The following is a 24,906-nucleotide window of genomic DNA, read 5'->3' on the forward strand; positions in this document are numbered from 1 at the left end:
AGATGAAACGTCTCACAGTAACCTTTTATTATAAGTGTAGTGAGACGTGAAGGGAGGGGAGGCTAGTTCATCACGGTTCCTGTCCAGTGGGTAATACGCTATGTATTCAACACAATGTATCTCTAATTGTGGTTTAACGATGGCGTGAGATTTGCGAGTGGACTGAACAATCCTTCCGACCTGTGAGAGAACCAAACATGATCAAGGGAGAAAGCGTTGTTAGACAAGAACTCAGTGGATTGGACAAGCAAATGTCACAGTTAGACTCTGAGCTCAAGGTACACTGATTTGAGCTTGTTTTTCTATCTGCACGGTGCTATGCAAGAAATTCCCCCCAAGTTCTAGTAGACAGCATGGATCGAACGTATAAGTCAGTAGCAGAGTTTTACTTCTCCCGAGACTTCTGCATGCTCTAGGTCGATTTCGGGTGTTTTTAAAATCCCTACAATTTACTTAAGTAATCAAATTTTTGTGGCCGGCGCTCAATAGGGTCGAGGGTGCTTGTTTGGCAATGATGCCTCCCGAAATTCCTAAGCCTGAATTGAACAGAGCAAATGAAATCGATTTTTGTTGAAAATCGATAACAGTGGATGCCAATATAAGCTTATTGATGAATTATTATCGATGAGCAAGTTGTGGCAATGATGTTTGTGATTTTCACTTTAAAAACATGATACATGTTTTTTATGCATCTGTCCTCTTATTGATGATAAATTGTGTCATAACATTGTCAAAGTGGCTGTGGAACCATGAGCCGCAGGCAAATGGTTCCACAGGAAACTTTGACAATGTTATGATGCAATTTATCATCAATAAGAGGACAGACACATAAAAAAACTGACGTCAATTTGTTTTTTACAATAACAACACCCTAAAATGGTCAAATGCTGGGAATAAACGAGGAGAAAAGATGCCGTAAACTTGCCGTAAACAAAGATAAGTGAATTTTATTCAAAATGACGCGAACGTTGTCAATAGCTTTTCTCACTTTTTGATTGGCTACTTAAAAAAGTCCAGAAAATCTCATTGCTTAAAAAGTTGACAGTTTGACAGCTGAAAGTTGAACTCGAAAGCTTGCATAGATTAACATTTTATCCGTCTATACTCTTATTGATGTTAAAAATGAGCCAATCAGCACGTGAGAAATTAGACATTTATTGTAAAAAGACCATTTTACAGTTGTCTGCTCAGTGACCTGGCCTTTGAATTGTAGCAAGGCTGGAGGTGACCTTGTTTTGATACAGACCTCACTGCTTTTGTTGTGTAAATCAAGTTGTTCTAATGCTAACTAGGTACATTTACATAACAAAAGCAGAGTCGACGTCTGTATCACGGCAAGGTCACCTCCAGCCTCGCTGTCATTTAAAGGCCAGGTCACCAAGCAGAGATATGTAAAATGGTCTATTGTTGTGAATATTATTAAAATCAATAAAATGTGACAAGTGAACTGATCAACATGGCACGAGCGTGGGACAAAGAAAAAATCTGAGTACCCGACAGGAATCGAACCCATGACCCCCCAAACACTGGGCGGGTACTCTATCCACTGAGCTACGAGAACTCATAGAGGGCAGAGTCATTTAACTAAGTTCATATGTGCATACTGCTAGGATCAGCACTGTCAAAGTCATCGTGAGTAGTGATAAGTGAATAAAGACGGTGAATTTTAAGCTCGGTAATGAAATGTGAAAAGTGAACTGATCAACACGACACAAGTGTGGGATAAAGAAAAAAAGATGCTCGTGTCATGTTGATCAGTTCACTTTTCACATTTCATTACCAAGCTTAAACTTCACTATCTTTATTCACTTGCTGCACTCTGTCCCGGCATCCTGACTGAGAGCCGAAAATTTTCCTGTCCAGCCGTCCCTCAGTGAATAAACATTTTATCATGTTACCACCATTATGTTTTTTTTTTTTATTTTTCATGGTGGAACAAGGACACATGCATGGCATCACTAGTAGGGCTGTACGCATTTATTGTAAGACCATGCATGTTTTTCTGGCCCTATCACTTCAAATGTAAGGCCCTTATACAGGACCTTTCTTCTTACAGTCCTCCAAGGAAATTTGTGCGCAGGTACATGCGGGTCATATGACAAAAGCATTGAATTTATAAGAACTACATGGAATCAAATACCTGTAATGGGACAACTGTGCCATTGGCATATCAGTTTCATGTACGTCAGTAGGTTCTTTCTTGCCATACCACCCGTTTGTTTTTCACTCAAAAGAGGTTCCCAAACACTTCTTAACCTCAAAATTTGTTACAATGCATTTACTACTAATTAATAAAGATTAATAGTATAATTAATGCTCGAAACAATTACCAAACACGTTGTTTGGTAATTGTCTTGAGAACATGAGCATGTACAGTGTACTTATACAATGTAATATTCTTTGTTTTTGGATGGTCTAAGATGATGATTTTTTGCTTATTGTGTATGGGACAGCTTGATACTACATGTAGTGTGTAGTAATAAGATGAAAAATTATATTTAATTATTTATAAGTAGCCTGAATAATGATAGATAGCTGTCAAATCAGGTTACTATAGTAAGGCATAGAACTAAACATCATGTGCATCAAATTACATCATTCAAAATTAATATTGTTTATTGTTAATATTTTAAGCAAGCTTCTGTAACAATTGTCCCCGGTTGGTGGAAAAAGGACATTCAGTGTCTTAAAAAGCAGAATGAAGTTTTTATGAAAGGTTAGTTAAGATACTGCTCTATTCCCTACTTATTTTTAGGTGGCTACATACTGCTTAATGAATTATTTTATTCATATACTTAAGTTGGACTCGTTGCATGAGAAGCATCAAATATGGCTAAAAATGAAGGCTGAGAATTGACACAAACTCACTCCGTATTCGTGCATTTCATCTTCATTTCAGCTACTTTTTTGAGCTTTAATGTCAAGGAGTGGATAATTGAAAACGATCTACTTGTACATCGCTTAAAAGTAAGTACAGTGATAATAATGTTCTAATTTAAGTAATGAAAAATGCCTGGTAAAGGTAATATATTGGCACAATTACATTGTTATTAAATTTATATACTTTCTACAGGCTAATAGGCTAATATAATTTCACTGAAACACAGTGGACACTTCACTGTATGTTGGTCTCTCAGACCATCAGACCAGGCAAATTTAATTTTCAATTTGCATTGCAGTGCAAATTATTAATACAAGTGTGTTCGTAATTTTCTGAGTTATAATACAAGTAAATGAGCAATGATATGAAAGTTTGTACGATCGATAATACATGTACACACTCTTCGTGGTATTTGAAAATTCATTCAAAGGCTTGTGCAATTTTGAGAGAATTTTACTAGTAATACATGTTGCCATGCCAGCCAATTCTGATATGATTAACTGAAAAAGCAACTACAACAAAATGCCCAGGACATTCATTATTAGATGAAATATTTAACATTTGAAACCAGTTACTACGTACTATTTGGGAGTGCTAATTTTAGTTTTCAAAACTGATTGGTATTAAAGAAGGATTGCAGTAAATCGACAATTCAAGAAGTGTTGGATAACTTTACATCTCTGCTGGAAAGAGTGCAAGGTATGAATTAAAATTAATTTAGTCTAAAGTGGGATAAAAATAAAATTTGTAAAGAGACCACAATTAAGACAAAGGAAAATAAGAATTTAAAACTGGAGAGATTTAAATTTAATCAAATTGAAAGAAATTTAAGCCTATCCACAATGAGGATACTCACCAAAGTACCAAATGTATAATTTGTTTTGAAATTGGTTATCTCAACTTAAATAGTAATATGGAACCAGATTTCGGCAATGGTGGATGGAAAAATCGTGATTTTAGCCCAGAAATAGTGGTTAAGAGTATTTCTGTCGCTTTATTTTAACATGGATATTTAAATTTTGGGGCCCAAAGTACTATAATACTGTTATATTGAAAACAGTTAGAAAAAAGGGTCATTTTTCATCTTAGTGGTACTTAAATTGAAACTTGGACTTACTCATGGTTATGTTTTCAAAATTGCTTTTCAGCAACAACTTTTGTATACCTTAGCTAGCCTCTAAGGTATTTTTATGCAAGAAATGTACTACAAATTATTTGAACATAGTTATTGCATGTATCTCAGTCTAACAAGCATAGTCTTAGCCAGCGCCTTACACCCCCATGTCCCCTTAAAAAAGAAAAAAAAATTAAACTACACCAATTCTCATGGCAATGTGGTTATGTATTTTTTCAGGTCTGCCACCAGAGTCTTCATTTATTTGCTATGAACAAGCAATTGCATATAATTTGAGCCACTTGCTGTTATGTGGGCACATAAATATACTTGTTGGTGGGATTCACAAGAGTACTACCATTCTTCACAGAAGCCTCTCTCGAGGTACTTATTAAATTTCAGATTTGTAGAAATAAATGAGCTGGTTGTGAATTGTGTTGAATGTTGTATCTTGTTTCTTAAGGAGGGGGTACTCAAGGGTTTGTGGTGGTGCGGTTTTGCATAACATTTTTATTTTAACCTGTGGTATTGCAGTTTTATAAGACTAAGGTGAAGTTTTCATAAATTTTTAGATTACGGTAATCTGTAAAAAAGTGAAGAGGAGGTTGATGATGGTTGGGAAGAGAAACGTTATTTCAAAGAGGAATTGCAAGCTTGGCAACATTTCTCCTGGGAGCAAGAACTTGCTTTGGGAGAGTTATATGTTTCAACAATCATCTGCTCTACTGAACAATCCGTGGGGCTGGCTGGCTACATTGTCTTCAAGTTATTAAAATTCTTCTTGGAAAGATAACAAATGAAACGCAATGTAGATTCAGTCAACTTGTGACAAAAAAATGGGTATTTGAGCTCGAAACTAGCATCTTGACAACTTTCATAAAAAATTACAAAATGCATGCTTTGTATGGTATTTTGGTAAATTTTGACGCAGTATTGCATTTTTTTTTACGTTTTTTTAATGCAGTTTTGCAGTTTTCGGACCCCCTTTTATGCCCCTCTCCTCAAGTCTTTTAGATAATTAGCACAATAATCGAGACTGGTTAAAGAAGAGTTTTCATTGGAGTCTATTGTATCATCAGGTCAGCATTTGTCTCTGTTTGCAGTAGCACTAAGTGACTAGAATTATTTTTACTCTTCCTCTGGATCGGATGCCAGCGAGTCTGTTACAAGGTTACCCCCAGAATTAACTTTTATACACCTGGGTGAAGAGGGGCACTGTAATTTTGTCTACGAATACAATGCAAGGACTTCAGCCAGTGCTAGATTACCCAGACTGCTCATCTGAAGTCCAATGTGGTATTAAAAAAAACAAGTAGGTTACCATACCTGCTGTTATCATACACAAATTAACAAATAGCTAATCAGAAAAGTTCTGCATCTACTGTCTTGATATCCTGCGATACCGAGTCACTGACCTGATATGGCTATGGTATCATACTCACAAAAATACATGTACCTAATCATACCTTTTTGGTTCCTTTCAGCAACATACAGGCTCATTTGGTCTTGCCATGGGTATTTTGGCTTGACTGCGTCTTGCCAGAATATGAATGATGGCTTCACCAAACTCGCCTGATATGCCATTGAACAAAGTGTACCAAAAAGGTACGATCAGGTACAAGTAGAACCTAATTTTAAATAACTTTATGTCTAAGTGTATTTGTGTCCTATTATAGCTTTTGAGGCATTCAAAATAGAACGTCACCAAGAGACAGTGGTAGAATCAGGAGATCCAGCTGAGCGGGATCTGTTCAGTCCAGAAAACATTGAGCACACTCTGGATATCCTGCTGCCATCATTGTTTAAAGCAGTACAAGATGAAAGTATTGGATGTGCTCCTCTTGTGTTAAGTAGCTGCCTGCTGGCATTTCTGTGGTTACTTGATGAAGAAGGTGTGTCTGCTTTGTGTATAATTATGCCTGTCTGGAATTTTTAGCTGTATAATTTTGTATATTTGTCTCACTTCGTTGTCAGGACTCCCAATTTTGAACTGCTAATTACTTTTAAGCTAACAAAAATATTCATTCTAATTTCTTATATTTATTCTAACTAACATGTTAGTGCTGAGAATTTAAGAGTAATTATTTACTTAATTAACAAATGAATGCTCTGTACAATCTCCGTACATACAACATGTGTTATGCATGTTATTATGTAGATGTACACTTTAGGGATTCCAATAAAGGGCCAGGCAGTGGGAAAATTGACCACCTGTAAACGCATCTTTGCCTGGCTGCTTTCAATATCTCAAACAACATTTTACTGTTTACTGTATAAATAAAACCATAATTACAGGTATGAATTAAGCTACTATCCCACTGAGGTGTGAAATCTCTCCATTGCCTTCCTGCTCAGAGTCCATCTGCTATCATCTGGTCACAGATAATACATGGTAACAGTGCATTTAAATGACCAATCTTAAAAACATGGAGATCACATATTCCTTCACCAGAACACCTGCATATACATTACATTCAAAACTGAGTTAGGATTTTCAACATGACAGAATATTCAGTACAGCTGAAGAACTAACCTCTAAATTAATTACTAGCGTATTGCCTATTGGGAAAAAAATGTTATAAATGTTTTGTTTCTAAGACAACAACCCTTGTCATTAAGCTGTAAGATGAAAACCATTAATAATTATTAGCCATCAGTAGCACAGTAATCTGTATGCACTCTTTATTTTTCTTCAGTTGACAAGGCTGTGGACCTTCTTCAGCTGATGCAAAGGCAATTAAAACATTTGGAAGAAGTTAACTTGAGCTCCACAGAGCAGGTATAAAATAAACTGTAGGGCAGCACTCTAGGTAACAAGTGTGATGTATTTTAGAGATGGTGGTTCACATGTTTTGCGAAAGCAGCAACAAAAAATGATACATGGGTCAACTATTACCAAACAGTGTGAAAAAATCATAATATTATTGTTGCTTAATGATGAATTTGCAGGACTGTAACTTACCTGCTTGGTGACCAGTTAAGGTCTTTGCTAAAAATTATGCTGGTTTCAATGGAAAATGAACTTGAAATGTTGTTATCTTAAATTATAATTTATCGCCACTAACTTTGGGATAGCAATACCTAACACTAACCCTCATATGTCTTAGCAAGTTTTTACACCACTGCACTGCAGAAAGTTCCCATACATCTATTAAATTGCAAATGTTGACTGAGTTCATTTTGATATCTCTTTGATGAAATTTTTCTATTTGGCTGCCACCTGTATAGTCAGTTGATTATCACATGGACAAATTTGCCATTCAGATATCCTGGGAGGAGGTAATTTTTTTTCCGAGTACAGGTTTATTATGCATATGTTATGATTCAGCGGCACCCAAGGACCGTTTTCTCTCAAATGCTTTTAAACGCTGTTTTAGGCTATCTGGAGTACTTTTAAAGCTCTGTATGTTAATTTTAGGTTGTGCAAAAAAATTTTATCTGTTCAGTTATTCTAGGGGAACTTGAGTATTCTCAAATTTATTAGGGCTTTTTTGTCCATTCCCCGAAAACCTTAGGTCTTATCGCCTTTCCGAAAATGATACGTAACCTTTTTTCGGTACCCAAAATAACATTTTTTACAATTCGAAAGCAGCAGACATTAAATTTCTCATATCACGAACGTTCGAGGTGACAATTCTCTTCAGAAAATCAGAGGGGATTAAAGGCCTTCTGAACAGATAATTTACCGAAACGATCCGTTGGGTGCCCCTGATGATTAGCCAAGTCATTTTTTACCAATCACAGCTCATCTGAATACAAACTTATAAGTACACTGTACTTATGAAATGAATACATGTGTCCTCTCTTTTGTTCCATTGAAATGTATTTTCCTTTCCAAAATCCCAAGGTACCTTCCAGTAGAGACCCTGTGTGCCTTTTCAGCTTGGAGTACATCCCATCAATCACCAACTGTGTGATAACATCGTCAACAAAAGACTTGACAGGCAAGAAAGCATGTTGTTAAGAGAAGAGATCAGTCAGCAGTATACAGTATGTTCGTCATATATAGCATAGCTACTGCAAGTCTCCTATAACCATGATTTTTTTTTTTTAAACAGTGTCTAGAAGGTCTTAGCTTTTATTAACTCTGGCTGAAAGAATTCAGAAATTCTTTGCAGAGTACATGTAAGCTTCTTGTATCACTGATTAATTGAAACTTCTGCCTTAATCACCATCAGGCTTAACATATACCATTATTTCTTTCATCAAGTTTATCATAGTGCTTAAATCAAGACGAGATGGGTACAGTGTGGGGTGTTGGAAAGTTTAATGGTAAAATTGAAAGGAAAGATGTGCCTCCTGAATGCCCCGCTCTCCACCCCACTGGTTTTCCCTGATCTTAATTTTTTCCGTTTTTGTGTGGTGGATTTTTTCATTTGTTTCCATTGATCCATATTTTTAATTTAACAGTTGATCGCTAAAAAGCAAGGATGATAAACAGTTTATTAAAATTAAAGCAACTCTTTCAGATTCTTGTATGAGCATTGGCTTGATTTCCATTTGCTGTCCGGGAAACAAGCCCGTGCTCCTCTCTCTCAGGGAGGATCAAAGGCCCAGCACAAGAGAGTTGCGGAAATCGAGCTTGGTATGAGTACTGATGACACAAACACTTAGTTTCTTACAAACAGTTCACTTCTGCATTGAATTTATGATTTGGTGTATTGTATTCTTTTCTTTTTTGATAATTTAGATGTACAGAACTTGTTGTCAGTGGTGACTAGTCTGTTGGCATTTGCTCACTTCACAAAGGAGAACTATGATAGAGTCTTGGAAACACTTGCTGACAAAATTCAAATTCGAGATTTTGGTTTTAATGACCTTTATCTTAAAGGTTAGGATTGTGATTTATACAGTTGTAAACTCTTGCATACAGAGTAAAAATAACTTAAGTATTTATTTAACGATTCAGACACAGGTAAAGTTACAAATCGTGTTTTTAACTCTAGTATATCCTATTTTTTCTTTCCATTACTTCTCAGTTCTAAACAGATGACTTAGGTTCATGATTTTATGGACTTTATAACCATTCTTTAAATGTTAAAGCACACTGCATATGCTTTTTAAAATTTTTCCATGGTCACAGTAAAAGCATTCATTGATCATTTGTATGGTGTATAAACCGTTCATCTCTTTGCAGAACCAGGGCCTGACAATTTTTGTACACTAATATTAATAATAAAGTCAAGAATCCGAATGTGAGCACTAAAATTTTATGTGCTCTGGAAATGAATGGATAACTTTGGGTGTTGTTGTGGAATTAGAAAAAAATAATTTTATATCCCTTTAGTATCATGTGCCATTTCTTTTCCATGCCAGTTGGCAGCCCTTTGTGCCTCTTGTAGTGAATACATGGCAAGCTTAGGTAGATGTACTAATTGTCTATCAAAACCTAGGATACACTTTGTATGTGCGAGGTGAAGTGGATGAAGCATTGCCATGCTTCCAGCAATGCCTCAACGTTTCTGAAGGGCAAGATAAAGCCGCTGGTTTAAACATGTTGGGCTGCTGCTGTGCAATAAAGGTACAAAACGGAACTTGTGAATGTTTCTTTAATTCAGAGCCAAACGACAGTATAGTCTTTCAAATATGATCACTAATAAAATGTTATAACCTTGTGATGAACTCCTGCGTAATTTTGCCGTTCCTTATGGAAGTGAATAGAGCAGTTTTCATTTGAGTGCCGAAATGTAATTGGTTTTGTGTCAGCTACGCTACACGATTGGCTTAAAAGACTCGCGCCAATTTTTCATCCAATCAGTAGTAAAACCAAAACCAATCTTGACTCGCTCGCACACGTTTTCCCGCGCTTTGGGTCAGCTACATGTAATTAGTTTGAGTTTTGATTGGTTCACTGTATTGTCTGTGTCCTTTGTGATTGGCTAGAGTGATTACTTTGGTTTTGGTTTTACGACACCCAATTGAAAATCGCTCTATCGTAGACGTTGCAATCAAATGTTTTAATCGCAGTTAGTGACTCAACTGTAGCCTCGACAGACATCGAGAGGAACTGACATTAGCATGTGTGATAACATTTACTGCTGTTTAGTACAAAGTCCATTAAACATACTGGAAAAAAATAAAACAGATTTAAATGATCAGCGCCTCCTTTCATGCTAGATTTAAGCCCATGCTTCTCTTACGGCTCTCTCAAATTTTGTTTGACTTTTTTTTACTTTTTCAGGGTAAATATCACACTGCAGTGTCAAAATTCAGGGAGGCCCTGGTACTTGATTTTCAACAACTTGAAGCACTCTTCAACATCACTCTTCAGTATCGGAAGCTGGGAAATGTCACGGCTGAAATACAGTCTCTTAAGCTGTTGAAACAGGTAATGTGGGAACATTTTAGCTGACGTGACTAATCACAGGGAAATTAAAGAGTTGTTATATTATTAGCCTGCGCAAAAGCTGACCTTTTGAGAAGCAGTCGAAACAACGCCTTTCTTTTCGCTGATTATACCGATCCACTGAGTTGTGTTGATAACGTTTTTCGTGTCTTCTTTTGGCGTCTCATCAACGTCCTCCTTTGGCGCCTCATCAACTTTTTTCGTGTCATCCTTGGACACCTCATCAGTCGAAGCAACAACGTTTTAGTGGTGAAATCCTATGAAATGTGGAGAGAGACTTCTGAAATCCTTTACTGCGCGCTTTTTAAGGTCTGTAAATAACTATTATCAAATGAACCCATCGTACACTGCTCGCATATCTGTAGAGCCTTGTCTTCAATTTGGAATGTTTGGTGTCACATCTCACTCGTGACCAGCTCTCCCTCAAGTATGTCGACACTGACGTCAGAGGTGGGACGTTTGTTTACTGAGGTTAGAAGTCCTGCATTTAGTGTAACGCATCAGGTGAACGTCATTTTAAGAAGAACGCACCGTATTTGTATTCAGATAAGGAAGTACTAGACTTGCCATAAGTCGACCTTTGCTTAATCCTAAGACTTTTAGAAAGTCTAAGAAAGTACGATTTTGTGTCTTTATTTGATGTGTTTCGCTTTAACTGTATACATCTTTTTGTGGTTGACTGCCAGTTTGAAAGTGGGCTTGCTTGACAAATGAATAGAATTCCGTTAGGTAGTTAGGATGGATGGTAGAAAAGAGCGGACCACAATGTTCCTGTCATTTTAGGACCTCCAAGAGTACATAGTTTGGCTTCTTTCCATGTGCTTATTAAAGTCATAGTGCAAAATTCAAATTTGTTATCGATTTCTTTGTTTGTCTGTTTAGGCTATCCAGAGTAGGGAAAGTGAACGGGAAAGATGCTATGATGTGGCAGTAATTCCCAGTGATCACAACAAAAAGCTAGGTAAGTCCCTTTAGTTCTGTTTTCCATCGCAGTATTCAAATAAATAATGCTATCGGTATTATACAGCCAGTTCAAACTTTGCACATTAATGCATCGAAATAAACGTACGATTGGCAAAAGGGCAAGAGTGAAAAGCCTCTCATGGTCAGTGCTTCGTACGAGTCTGAACCATTGAAAACGTTTGGCAGGAGCAAAGCCAATGCAACACAGACTTTGTTTTAGCGGAAATGGTATTTTAGTGAATGAGATAAACGTAAAATTAAGTCTCTCTACAAGTGGCTTACAGTTATCAGGGCGGCGTTTATCTCCGGCTTCTGTAGCTCGAAGCGCCTAGGGGTATTTGTATTCCTCCCTGGATGGGATGCTAGTCTGTTGTAGGGTTTCTGTCCAGCATTAAATTTTCCAGTATCTATTTATGCACCTGGGTGGAGAGAGGCACTGTAAGTGTTAAGTGCCTTGCCCAAGAATATAACGCAGTGACTCCGGCCAGGGCTCGAACCCATTAGGCTACCTCGCCTCCCTCTGTGAATGGGATATCAGTAGGGTAAATGCAGCGCATGATCAGTAATATTTTTTTGGGTTCACTTCGTAGCAGTGTTCTTGGAACTGAACATGGCCAGCTTTGTTTTTCCTACAAAGCGATGTGGTTTTTACACATCAGCAAAAATGTGTTACTAACAACGTTTCTTGTATTTTTCTTCAGATGCGGAGCTAACTGTTCCTCCAAGATTTGCCTTGGCCAGTGCAATGTCAAGTTCTGGTATAACAACAGAACTTGTCACATTCATATTGGCTAAAAGATCTGCAGAACTCGACAGGTTTGGGCATAGTTAATAGAGGGAAAGATTATGAAACCTGGCAAAGTTGTTTGTTATATGTTTTTGTTGGCTATTTTGGGGGTTGACCCTGCGCAAAACCTGGTAAATTACAAAAGGTGGTTACGTGTGCTCATGTAACTAACCAATAGAAGTATTTCGATTATGTAATTACTGCGAAGTCAATGAGCATAAAACAAAAGATGTGCAAGGTCAAGGACCTTCCAACATAAATCTTAGCCTGTTTGTTTGCTTCTTTGTTGTTTGACGGGATTCTAACCATTTTCCTTTATTAACTATGGTTTGGGTTATTTTCAAAAGAAGCTATACTCAGATAGAGGAGTAGATTTAACTCTTTTAAGATTGAAATATGTCCAGCAAATTAGTGATAGTGAAAGAAAAACAAAGGAAAAGTTCATTGGCCAATTCACTTCAACTCCTTAGAAACTGATTGGACATGGTTTTTTCTTTTACTTTTTTGATGATAATAATTACGTCTACCTAGACTTGCTGTTCATGTTGGTTCAGGTTTAATAAAACTCTTGTTCACTGTCAGCTTGAGATTGTAAATCGTTTACGAAACGGCCTTTCAATTATCCCGTGTACTACCTGTTTGTGTGTCAGCTTTTTTTGTCAAGTGACATTTTGCTTGTTTAGGTTTGAAGAGGCAGCGAAGTACTATCTGGAGTTGCTGGCCAACATTACAGACATGCGCACTGTTAGATTTGTAAGTATCAAAGATAATATCAAACACCTTTCAAATCGCAGTAAGTGGAGGAGAATGGGCTCTAACTCAGCACCCTAGGATACCTGGGAACGTTAGCGTAATCGTCTGCAAAAGTCACCAAGCCCGCAGTTCATCACTCAAGTTGCTAAGCAACACGACCTAGTCTTGTTGTGCCGTGCTGGCGTGACAGTTTTTGGAATATGGCGATTGCTGGCACTTTATTTTGATTAGATGATAAGAATCGGAAATTTATCTGGAATGTTCGAACAAAGATTTGTGGCTACCTGCAGTTGTTTCCTATACCGTGTTGTTCTTCCAAAACTAAGTGGCCTACAATGCGAACGAACAATAGTACCAGAGCGAGGTTTGGGGTGGACATTTTCATACATAAATTTTTGCTGTAATTTTGTCCACCCTGACCTCGACTCGGCGCCATCAGTTTTGTTGGAATGCGGGAAAGGTCTATTGTTGTGTATCTATAGGCTTCTATTGTTAGTATTATGAACTTTCTACTGTTACCTGGCAAACGTTATTGGCGAATTCTAAGGAAAATGTTCCGTCGTGTGTACGTAAATAATCCCAGAAATGTAAGAGAAGTTTAACACTTACTGCGAAAGTTAACATTACAAGGAATTATTCATTGTTCATTCCCTTCATTCTTGACAGCGCAACACTAGGAATCTGCCAAGTCCCACAAAGCTGTATCAGCAATGTGCATTTGCGCTGTTAAAAGCTAGAAGATATGAAGACGCTGTGACGGTTTGTGATAAAGTGCTCACAAATGTTGACAGTGGAAAACGCGCCCAGAAAGGTACGAAAGATTAGTTAGGTATGTTTGTTTTCAGAACTGTGAAAGGGATGGTCTCCTGTATGTTTGTTAATAATAAGTACTGCTGAAAAAAAATACTTTATCTTCATGTCTATCTAATCAACTGAAGTGGCATATATGGGGGAAATTTTGTATGAGGGTAATTTCCGTACGATTTTCAGTTAGAGCTGTTGTACTGTTTTAGTTAAGGTGAAGTAAGAAAAGTCTGCTTCAAGCCTGGTAGCTCGTCGTCTTTGGCACGTAACTTTGATTTCTGTAGCATGAAGCGAGCTGGAGAGCTGGAGTATTGCCACACCCCTGGATGGGATGCTAGTCCATCACAGGTTTGGTCCCAGGCAAACATGTTACACGTAGGTGAAGAAAGGCACTCTGAGAGCAAAATGCCCTATCAGTGAAAACAAAACATCACAAAACCCTGGTCAGGTGATGGCTAAAACCCTTACCTCTCGCTGCAGAGTCAAACCTAGAAACCATTAGATCACCATACTTGCTATCATTAGTTGCGAGAAGACATTAATTCTGTCCGTTTAAGACGAGAGATTCGTCAATAACATTACCGGTGATTTGAAGCCAGAGATTTGACTTCATTTTTTTTTTTCTCAGATGACGGAGATGAAACAAGTGCAATTGACAAGGCTCCCAGGAAACGACCTCGTTCAGATGACGAGGGAGAACTCATAAACAGCGAAGATGAAGAAATTGTGCCTGATGATGTTGAGATGTTGATGTTGAAAGCCGAGGCTTTAGTTCATCTTCACCAGCCACTTGAAGCAGTACAATCTCTCAACAGGTACAGAGTATGTAGTAAATTATATAATCCAACCTTTATCATAAGAAAGTCTAGACTTGCCGCAAGTCGACTTCATCAGTTTCAGGGTAGCATAGCTCAGCGAGCTTAGCGAGCTGCAAGGTTTAATTAACGCCTAATTGTCGAAAATACTAATCACGTGAACCTGTCGCCATTCAGTTTCGTTGTGTTACATAGTAACGTAGTTGGAAAAAGCTGCTGGCCCCTGTTTCTTGCGCAATGATATAAACATAAAGTTACATGCTTGCTTCTTATGATTTCAAGGGATTCGCTGTGGGCTAATCACCATAGCTGTCGCCCCATTGTTCTTAAGCTGCGCCCGTAGCCTTCCGCGGTTTCCCTCTTCTACACATGCTTCAGCTGTTATTATATTATTCGGCGCTAAGTCGTGGCTTTTGTTTTGTTCAGTATTGTGACATTAAACCTGGAATTCGTTAAAGCTGGAGTTCGTGTTCAATTTGCTGGCGAATGATTAGCGCGTTGCACTTAAGATCGAGTGGCCCGGGCTCAAGCCCTGGCCGCGACCATTTTGCTGTGTTCTTGGGCAACACACATTACTCACAAAGGTGTCTCTTTCCACAAAGAAGGATAAATTATTTTATTATTATTAAATGGATACTGGGGGGGGGGGGGGTAAGCTTGCGATGGACTAGCATCCTTATCAGGGTGGCGGGGGGAGTAGCAATATTCCTAGTTGTTGGGTGGTAACCGGAATAAGCTCTACAAGTTGTGGGCCACCAGCCTCGTAAAGACTAAAACTTCGTATAATTTTAAAATCATCGCAGGGTGCTGAAAGCGCTAGAAGGTGTTCAGCCATCAGGTTATTGTTCAAGACGCCAAGAAAATGAAAACGGCACCGAGGGGCAGCAGAAAAAAAGAAGAAAGGTGGATTGTGGTGAGTTGTAACATATTCATGATTTGGTAAATGAAGTGCGTTTAAGATTGAAACATACCTGGGTGATGAGGGTGTGCAAAGATATCCTAAAAATCCCTAAATATAATGACAAGTAGTTGGCTTGTGTTGACGGCTGTCCCCTCGCTAATCCAGTAAGCAGTGTGCAATAAAAATATTCATGAAAAAGTTCATTGATACAGATAACCGCAAGTTTCTAAATCTTGTGTTCAACTAGATACTTTCTCTTAAAAAGCGCATTTGTTGGACTCTATTTTTACCAGATAGAATTATTAGAAGTTAAAGGTGAGTCAGTGTACGTGAAATTTGCACTGAAACTTTGTTGTGTTGAATGTCTAAGGCAATGGACAAACAACTTGAATCCTATCTGTTCGAAACCCGCTATACTTTGTTGTTTACAACTTGTTCTCTTTGTAACTTTAACATGGCTCTTAATTTTGCTACAAGTATTTTACGTTTTGCTTTAGACGGAGACAACGATTTGACAGAGGAACGGAGGCAAAGTTGTGAACCAAATAAGCTTGTGAAAGTTAAGGTGAGGGCAGCTGTCATATTCTCAGCAAGGTCATCTTGTTTAATATTTTGCCACGTTTGCAGCTAAATAGATAAGAGATTGTTGAGAAAGATGTAAATGCTGTGATCACGAGCATGGGGCAAAGAAAAAGATATGTCGAACCTGTGGCCTTTTGTGGCTCGAATGTAGTTTTAGAGTTTTCTCTTCTGTATTTTCATTGCTTGCAGGTCCAGGCGTATAATCAGAAAGCGTCGATCCTAGAAGGCCTGGGTCAGACCCACGATGCTTTGCACCAGTTGCATCTCAGTCTGGAATATTTACAAGGTAGTGCCTTATGTAAACTACAAAAAATGTCACGTGAAGTCGTCAGTTTTGGCTCTGTACCCAAACAATGGGATTCTAAAAAGACAACTCGATATAACGTGTGATCATATATACTGATATCGTGTTTATAACAGTTTACGGAAACAGCCTCTGATATTGACACAAACTAGACTTGAAGCTGAACACGGATCTTTAGCTGGGAATGAAATAGCACAATTTGCGTTAAGGGTGTTATTCTTTAACATTAGCTAATATTGCACTGAATGAAAAACCATGCAGGCTCACAAATGGTATTTTTTTTTTTCTGTCTTTTAATTTAGAAGCTCCTACACAATAGAATTGCCATATCACATTTATATACGAAGCGAAGTTTTCTAGATTCGTAATAATCTATGGCCGATGGCTACACTGCCGTGACGCTAGACATTTCTTTGTACAAACGTAACTTTTGAAATTGTATATTTCGTCTAGTTTAAATCAGCTTTACGTTTTCGCTAGACCCAATAAGGCAAATCTATAAATGTACCGGCTATTTCCATTCAATATATTTTTAATGTCGTGTTAATCACAACTTTTACTAATCCATGCGTCATGGTGTTATTTGTCAGAACACGCTTGTCTCTTTTTCTGCTGCGATTGTGTTGAGACAAAACTATCGATTAATTAGTGCTCGTTTTGTTTATGTTTTCTCCAGATAATCCTGAAACAGTTTACAAGCACACTAAGCTACTCTTCAATTTGGATCAAAACAAAGAAGCAACGCTTAACTGGCTGAGATTCAGAGGCATTCAGCTTCATCAACATAAAGGAGACCTGGGTTCCATTAAGAAAGCTTTGAGGTGAGCTGATGAGACGTGTGAACACATTCTCGTTCGCAGTCCTACCGATTCATTTGGTCGGCGGGGCCTAGATACTAACGCCTAAACCTTGCCGGTCGAAGGAACCGACTGGCACTGGGGAAGAGAAATCACATGAAGCACCTACATCTGCTTAAAAGGAGTACGTGAACGGAGATATCTTAATGCGACAGGCTTTGGACCGTGTTTATACGAGTTTCTTTCTCATAGTTCACATGTAGAGTCTCACATGAAAAGGCTTTGACCAATGCCCCTTTTGTTTCAAATGTTTAGATTGATAAAAGTTCTTTTGAAGAACCACCACATACTTAGTTTAGGTTGGTTTATGCCTCGGTTTTCGCAAATTCTCGTGTAAGTACCTGAAGATTCACCGATTGTTGTTGTTCAATTAAAAATAGCACATGTCAGCCTGACGTCATCAAGATACGTCATGCTACTTGACAACAGTGAGCACAAAAAAACGCGGGCTCAGGCAATTTGCGATCCAACGAGGTGTTTTGATTTGATACTCAGGAACAACGTTGATTAAAAGTGACTTTATTTTTTACTTACGAATCTCGCGATACTCTAAACTAATTTTGTTTGTTTCTCCTTGTCAAAACTATCTCGAAACTGAATATGGAACACAGCGTAAAATTCGAAGTATAGTTTCAAAAATTATCCGTCGTTGTTCACGTTCTCCAGACAACGCAGAATTTGGTCATTTCGTGTTGTCGTTTTGCAGAGGACTGCAAAGAAATGTACCAAGAATTATAACGCACGTGCACAGCTATTGCTTTGGCTGTGTTGCGGTTGTCGTTATGGGTTTCTTAAACTCCCTGATTACCACATGACATGACGTGAGTGTCTTTATTTGCTCAACAGTTCCTCCATTGTGAAACTCGTTGAAAGTGAGGTCACCCTGGAGCAAGTGCAAGAAATTGACGAGTTGTCATTGACGCGATGGAGCGTCGAGGAAGAGGATCCTTTTCATCCATTTGCCAGAGTTTTATGAATTATAGATTAAACGTTATAGAGACTAGAGTAAAATGTTAAATGAAACTAAATTCAAGTAAAGATGGGAGCTTCTAATCTACTCGCGGGATGCGAGCTTTTACGCGAGACTGCCCACGAGATACTCTGGTCGCCCGCGGAATGAACGCTTTGCGTAGATTCACACAGGTCACAAGGATGTGTACGTTTCACGGATGACAAAAATGGACCAAGATTATATTTCATTTTATATCTTTTATAGCGAAACAAATTGAAATTGCAAAGGCCTTCCGAGACCAAGAGATAAGGAAATTAATTTCAGTAACTTACAATCCGTTTTATTTTCACTCCATCAAGTAGAAGTGTTTTTAAAAATTAATTAAGTGAAACGTGTTTAGATTTAATAGTTTTCACATTCTCGAAAGATGACATCATTTTTCTAGGAAGTCAGTGTTTACATCCTGCACAAATTTTCCGGGAACGTTGTCGAGTTTCCTAGAAAATGAGTATGATGTAAATGTTAAGTCCCCCTAACAGCCAATCGGTATTCTGATACATTACCTCATTAGGTCACTTTGTCATGCAACTCTTGTTTTCTGATTAAATGCGAAATTTCTGAGAAACGCGTATTTCAATCGATCTGTAGTTTAGGGAAGCTGTTAGGCGTAAGCTTTGAGGCTAGTTGAGATCCGTCTGGCTTCGAAGCGATCCAAACAACTACAAGAACCCTCACTCCAGATTCATTTTCGATTCGTCGGTGACATCATCTTCTCCTTACACCATGGCAAGATTTAACCCCAGATCGGGAAGTGATCAGTTTCCTCGACTAAGCGCACAGATTCAAGAAAAGTTTGTCGAGAATCAGCAAACGAGGGAAATTTACGATCGCAAGAATCGATGGAGAGAGGAAATTGAAGGGATTGTGAAATCGCTCTACCCCTCCAGTCGCCTTGTTTTGTCCGGCTCGTCCGCAAACGGCTTCGGAAGCATTCATAGCGACATAGATCTGGTGTTGTGTTTTGAGGGGGCAGCGCCGACAGGTCCTTACATGCTGAGGAAAATTGAGTCCCTTTTCACGAGTAACCGACGCCGCTTTCAAACAGAGGTAATGTTGGAGGAAACTTAATTTGTTACTTGAACGAGAAGCTTATAAGGGAAACCACTTGTAGGCACTGTTCTGTTTAGACGTGGCAAACTTAAGCGTAAAAGTTGAGTGTGACTAAAGGCAAACAGAAACGTTCAGAAATGCGATCGAGAATCCTAGTAGATATTCCATGTAGAACCGACATTTCTTTGCACTAAATAAAGTAGAGATCACTCAATGATTTTTATGTAACATGGCGGGCTTTTGGGACTCCGTTCACTGAATCTTAGCCTTCACGGTTTATTAACACTGCTCGGTGTATTGACGTGAAAACCAAGCGAATGAGGACTAACGAGAAGATGGCGCCGAAAGGGTTGTACAAAAGCAATATCAGGAGATATTTCAACAGAATTTTGAAATTTCGGAATGGTTTACTTGAGGACGATTTGAGCGTTAGACGTTGGTAGACCTTTCCACAAATATCCGGAAATGTTTTAGAAGTTTCTGAGATATTTAGAGCATACTTTGAAATATTCATAGTTTTTTGGCTGAGCCCTCTGTTTTCCTCGCTATATTCTTGAAACAATACTCAGTTCTATGCCAGAAACAACGGAGTTCAGCGATTTTCCACTTGACAAACTGAATGTGATAAATGTAAATAATGTAAACAAAAAATATCACCACAAGCAGTACTAAGGCCGCAGTTTTTCAAAATGGTGGATACTGGCAACATCGAGGCGCCTGAAACTTCTTCTTCTCCTCCTTTTATCGGTTCATTTTTTAGAACAAAAATACCGGATATTTAGAGGGTTTTTCGAGGTATTTAGAAATTTTTGGTGATGTTTAGAATTTCCGCAAAGGTATTTGGGCGATTTTACGTGACTTCTATGGAAAGGCCTGGATATTGCTTACGGAAACTCAGCCACCCATAGAGCACTATAGACTCTAGAATAATTCTTAAGAATTACATTAATATCTCTATGCTCCTAACGTAAATTAGTCAAGTTTCTATTCAAGGACCAACTGGTTCATGGACCCTAGCGTCTTTCAGGCGTTCAGTTAGTTTAGGCGCAGCGCGAAAAAAGGCGTGCGAAAAAATAGGGGAGAAGTGCGGCGAGAGAAAGCTTTCCCTCTCCGCGCTCATTCCCGAATTTTTCGCTCGCCGTTTTTCACGCTGCGCCTAAACTAACTGAACGCCTGGAAGAGGCTACGTAGACCCGGGTTCATGGAGCGACAATTGCAAGGTTTTTCAAAGCTGTCCTCTGTTGTATAGGTGGTACCGAACGCGAGAGTGCCTATCATCAAACTCAAAGACAGGGAGAAGTCGTTTGAAACCGACATCAGCGTGGAGAACTGGACCAGTGTGCGGAACGCCTTCCTTTTAAAATGCTTCTCCGAGTGTGACCCAAGAGTGAAACCACTGGTCATGGTAATCAAACTGTGGGCTCAAAGAGCAGGGATTACTGACGCGAGAGTCAAGAGGCTCGCAGGTACGTTAGGGGAATAAGCTAAACAAGTTATGAACACTGCGGTGTTCGGTCTGGTCAGTGGAGTACATGTTTGACCAATCTTTGCACAGTTGCCACGTCAGAAAGACGTCAGTAGGGCTACGTCACGTTGCCTAGCAACAGAAATTCGTTGTTCATGCAAGCCAAACACATACCGGAAATTTCGGTGGAAAGGCAATTGGATCAGACAGTTTCCGGGACGTCCGTTTAAAAATTGGGTACTACCATCAGAAGTACTCCTGTTTTTTTTTCCGTTCTGAACGAACATCGGATATATTCCTTACCATTTCCTAATCTCTCTAGTTTTCAGTCTCCCATCAAGAGAAAACAATATCTTACCTTAGTCATGTAGTTCCTCAGTTTCTCAGTTCTTAAGCTCATTTTTAAAGGGGAAAGTACTGAAAAAAGCTGCTAAATACCTTGGAAGAGAATTCAACCATGGACGTTGCCTCAGTTATAGTTTTTTCATGGACATTGCCTCAGTCATAATTTCTTTCGATTGGATTTTTTTTATTTCGGAAAAACTCTTACCATTTGTTTAAAGGTCATTTCAACCTGTTCCTCTTGACAAATGTTCAACCCACCGACATCTCCAGAACTGTGTTATAACTGAGGCGGAAAAGATGCTCATTCCGTTCACTCGATTAAGCTTCGATTGTTGAAAGAAACGATGAAACGGCCGATTTCGGACATTTTCGACCTTAGATTTCTATTTGACAGTCTCCATTTTCGACGTCAAAAAGCTACTGACTACTGTCCAGAAAGAAAATAAGCGTCCAAACAATATTTAAGGTTATGGACTCAAAATGAATTGAATTGATTTGCTGACAGGTAATTATAACGTGTTTTGAAATTTGATCGTAAAAAACTTCCTGGTAACCTGGGTTTTTTCTGAGTAACTGATTGATTATTTTTATTTTTTAGGTTTCGCTGTAGTTCTCCTCGTAATCCATTATCTTCAAGCCGGATGTTCCCCACCTGTAGCACCTGCTCTACAAGAATCCTTTCGCAGTATCTTCCAAGCCTCAAACAGTGTTGTCATGGAGAAGCTCACCGCTGACGTTCCTGATCAAATTCGTTCGTTCAAGTCTTCCAACACACAAAGTCTCGGTGAGCTGTTGATCGGCTTTTTCCAGTATTTTTCCACGTTCGACTGGGGCAGAACCATGTCCATACGTACAGGAAGTACTCGGGCCACAGCGACCTACGACAAGATATGGCGGGGACCTTACATCCGACTAGAGGATCCCTCCGATGGAGGAAATGTCACAAGATCCGTGTATGATTCTTACGAGTTCTCGCGCATCAAAAGTGCCTTCAGCTCCGCTTCTTCCAAGTTAAGGAGGAATGCTTCCTTGGAGGAAATCTTTTAGCAATATAATAGGAGGAGGCGTGGTCGAGTAGTTAGGACGCTGGTCTCGTCGTCTGAGGATCGCGGAGTCATCAAATCTTCCATCCTGCCACGAGATGAATTTGTTCTCAGTAGTCCCAAGTTCCACTCTTTGGCCGCGCTATCGAAATGGCGAACTTGCCAGTTCGTTTTGACGTCTTTGATAGAAAAATTTCAAATTTCACTTTGATGGTAAATAAAATGGCAAATTTTAAGCTCGATAGTGAAGTGAAAAACAAACAAACAAAAAAAAAAAACAGTATGATAACACGTCACGACTGTGGAAAAACGAAAACATTTTGAGCCTTGGAATGGAATAGAAAACATGACCTCCCAGATACCGGACGAACGCTCCAACCATTGAACTAAGGAGACACTCAAAACAAGGCCATATTTACTTGGTAAATGTGCTTGCTCATTTTCTTTTTGTGGCTTTGTCGATAAAAAGCCCGCCTGTTGTTTTTGAGGTCATGGGTTCGAATCCTGTCGGAGACTCGGCTATTTTCATTGTCTCACGTTCGTGACGTTTTGAGCACTGTATCTTTATTGTTTCATTCATATTTATCACGGCCTGGCATGCTGCAAGATTTCATCCTTAAACCGTGTGTTAAGATCCTTTTTTATTTACTACTTACCTTTGTAGGCTTTTTGACGGCATGGAATAAAGTTTTTACATGTCCAGTTATGTATTCATCCTTGGCAGCCGTGTCCCTTGCCTTCGATGAAGGGGGAAGGGGGAGGGATTTAGAGGCTGAAAACAAGAATTATCCATGGTTATCGATTTTTGCCAATCGATCTTTCCTCTTGATAGCAATCGATAAAGACATTTTTTTGTGAGTTCGATTGTTATCGATTTCAAATATAAATCCATAGCAATCTGCGATCATATCGAGTGATTTCTGATATCGATTTTTATCGATTGACTACGCCTGATGCAAACTGATGTTTGTCATCACGTGATCGTTTTTTTTGAATCCGCGGCTGAAACCAACGGTGCGTGAAACGGCCTGAAAAAAAAGCTATTTTTAACAGACGTCTCAACCTAGTTCCCAGGGGCTAAATGAGAAATGGCCACCAAAACATTTCAGTGGGTGATGAAAGAAATTTTCGATGTGCCGTCATTTTCGCAAGGCTAGTCATAATTGTTTAACCATTGTTTCCAGACCAGTCATTTGCAAACCACTTTTTTGATAATCGTTTACAGCTGACAATCGAGTGACTTTGTCTACACGTTACGCCTTTCCATAAGTATTTAAATACAAATCGATTCAGTTCTTGGGGATGGTTTAAAATGGCGATACATAAACGAATTTTGAGATAATCACTTTTGCAAATGATTACATGAAATATGTTAAATCTGAACTGCGAGGAAAGAGTGATCACCGACGTTATGTGGTCAACGGCTTAGTCAGTTGTGAAAATAACGCCTGAAAAAATTTCGGCTTGAACGGTACCACTGCGATACCGGTGCAGTGTTCACCAAGTGAGCTCTCAAGCCAGCTGGGAGCTGGTCACATTGTGAGTTCGTACAAATGAGTTCTTGATATACCCGTAGATGGTGGAGAATGCAAGTCCTTATATGAAACATGTTAAATTTGAACTACCGCGGAGGAAGATTTAAAGAAATGAATGCGGGTCATCGCAGCTACTGCAGTTACAGTTTTTAAGATAACGTCTGAAAAAGTACTTCTTGTTCTTAAGGGTATTAAAATACTTGTTTGCACATGCACTGTAACCAAAAATGTCTCGCAATTTTGCTTTTGAGCTTTAATGGAATTTTTTTTCAATTTACAGCTGTCAATCTCATTTTTGACGGTTGCAAATTTAGGCCAGTCTCAGAGTGTAAAAGTCACTGCTCACCTTTTTCAATTGTTCAAACAAAAATAATTTAATTCTTTGCTAAACGACACGTTGTCAGTCCCAAAATTTTACACAGCTAATTGCCTTAACTGGAAGGAAAGTAGTATTTCTAAATCCGGCCAATTGCAATTTCTTGTCGGTTCCAATTTTCTTGAAATTTATTTTAGGTATTAAACCAATGGCGAGAACGTACTGATACATGCACCTAACACTCATGGAATGACAAAGAGCAAGCCGAAAACTCATTTTGATGTCGTTCTAACTTCAGAATCTGTAAACAAAATTAACTATCAAATTCCTAGGTAGACGATATGTAGTTACTCACGAAATAATAGTTATTTCCCAGGACTCATTGCCACCATAACACGAAGAGTGGTGCAGTGTTTCCAAAGGCCAATTTCTTGCCAGTTTTTTATAGCAAAAGAACCAATCTATTGTTAGTTGGAAAGTAGTTATGTAGGTAACCAATAGTGATATTGTATTGTTATATACACGTAACATGGAATGACTAAGTACTGGATAAGCCAGCTCAATTTGATGTCTTTCTTGCTTCAGAATCTGTAAATAAAAATAATTAATTTCCTAGGTAGACGATAAGTCGTTATTTCGGAAACAATAGTTACTTCACAAAACTTATTGTCAACATTGCAGGTCTAGTAGTTGTTTCCAAAGGCCAATTTCCTGCAAGTTTTAGTTTTATGGCAAGAATCAAGTCGCTGATATTTGGAAAATAGCAGTGACACCTCATTGTTACCTACATAACCACTGGTGATACCTTATTGCTATATGCGCTCAGAAAATAATGACTTGACAGTAAACGACCACACTAAGTCACAGCTCAATTTTAAGTCCTTTGTACCTCAGAATCCCATGTGCAAATAATAATAGTTAAATACCTTTGTGAAAGGTACGTTCTTTCGAAACGGGACGTATATTGTCACCATTGCAAGATTCATTGATTTCACATGTCAATCAGTTCGTGCCAGTTTTCAATTTATTCAAG

General features: G+C 38.6%; 2 protein-coding genes across 5 annotated transcripts; both read left to right on the top strand.

Moving 5' to 3' along the window:
• Positions 1–94: 94 nt before the first annotated feature.
• LOC110060364 (uncharacterized) lies at positions 95–18,684 on the top strand. Of its 4 annotated transcripts, none has more exons than XM_089283291.1 (21): positions 95–278; positions 2,635–2,716; positions 2,900–2,967; positions 3,514–3,580; positions 4,236–4,379; positions 5,672–5,887; positions 6,692–6,774; positions 7,843–7,939; positions 8,686–8,826; positions 9,389–9,516; positions 10,177–10,323; positions 11,224–11,302; positions 12,006–12,120; positions 12,775–12,844; positions 13,511–13,655; positions 14,277–14,463; positions 15,267–15,376; positions 15,862–15,929; positions 16,136–16,232; positions 16,927–17,071; positions 17,954–18,684. In XM_089283291.1, the coding sequence occupies exons 1-21, from the start codon at positions 198–200 to the stop codon at positions 18,081–18,083; spliced, it is 2,400 nt and encodes a 799-aa protein (XP_089139417.1). In that variant the 5' UTR covers positions 95–197; the 3' UTR covers positions 18,084–18,684. The 4 variants fall into 4 exon arrangements, 3 of the variants coding, with proteins under 3 accessions (XP_089139417.1, XP_089139416.1, XP_089139418.1); XM_089283290.1 differs by having other exon boundaries at positions 96–278; positions 3,511–3,580; XM_089283292.1 differs by lacking the exon at positions 95–278 and adding an exon at positions 1,351–2,080 and having other exon boundaries at positions 3,511–3,580.
• A 13-nt stretch (positions 18,685–18,697) lies between these two features.
• Positions 18,698–22,724, top strand: LOC149117504 (poly(A) RNA polymerase GLD2-B-like). Its single transcript, XM_089283293.1, has 3 exons — positions 18,698–19,166; positions 20,419–20,635; positions 21,578–22,724. Exons 1-3 carry the CDS (start codon positions 18,843–18,845, stop codon positions 22,024–22,026), a joined length of 990 nt encoding a protein of 329 aa, XP_089139419.1. The 5' UTR covers positions 18,698–18,842; the 3' UTR covers positions 22,027–22,724.
• The last annotated feature ends 2,182 nt before the right edge of the window (positions 22,725–24,906 follow it).

The sequence above is a fragment of the Orbicella faveolata genome, unplaced genomic scaffold (assembly GCF_042242905.1).
Source record: "Orbicella faveolata isolate gen_17 unplaced genomic scaffold, um_ofav_v1 contig_12, whole genome shotgun sequence".
In the NCBI taxonomy this organism is placed as follows: Eukaryota; Metazoa; Cnidaria; class Anthozoa; order Scleractinia; family Merulinidae; genus Orbicella; species Orbicella faveolata.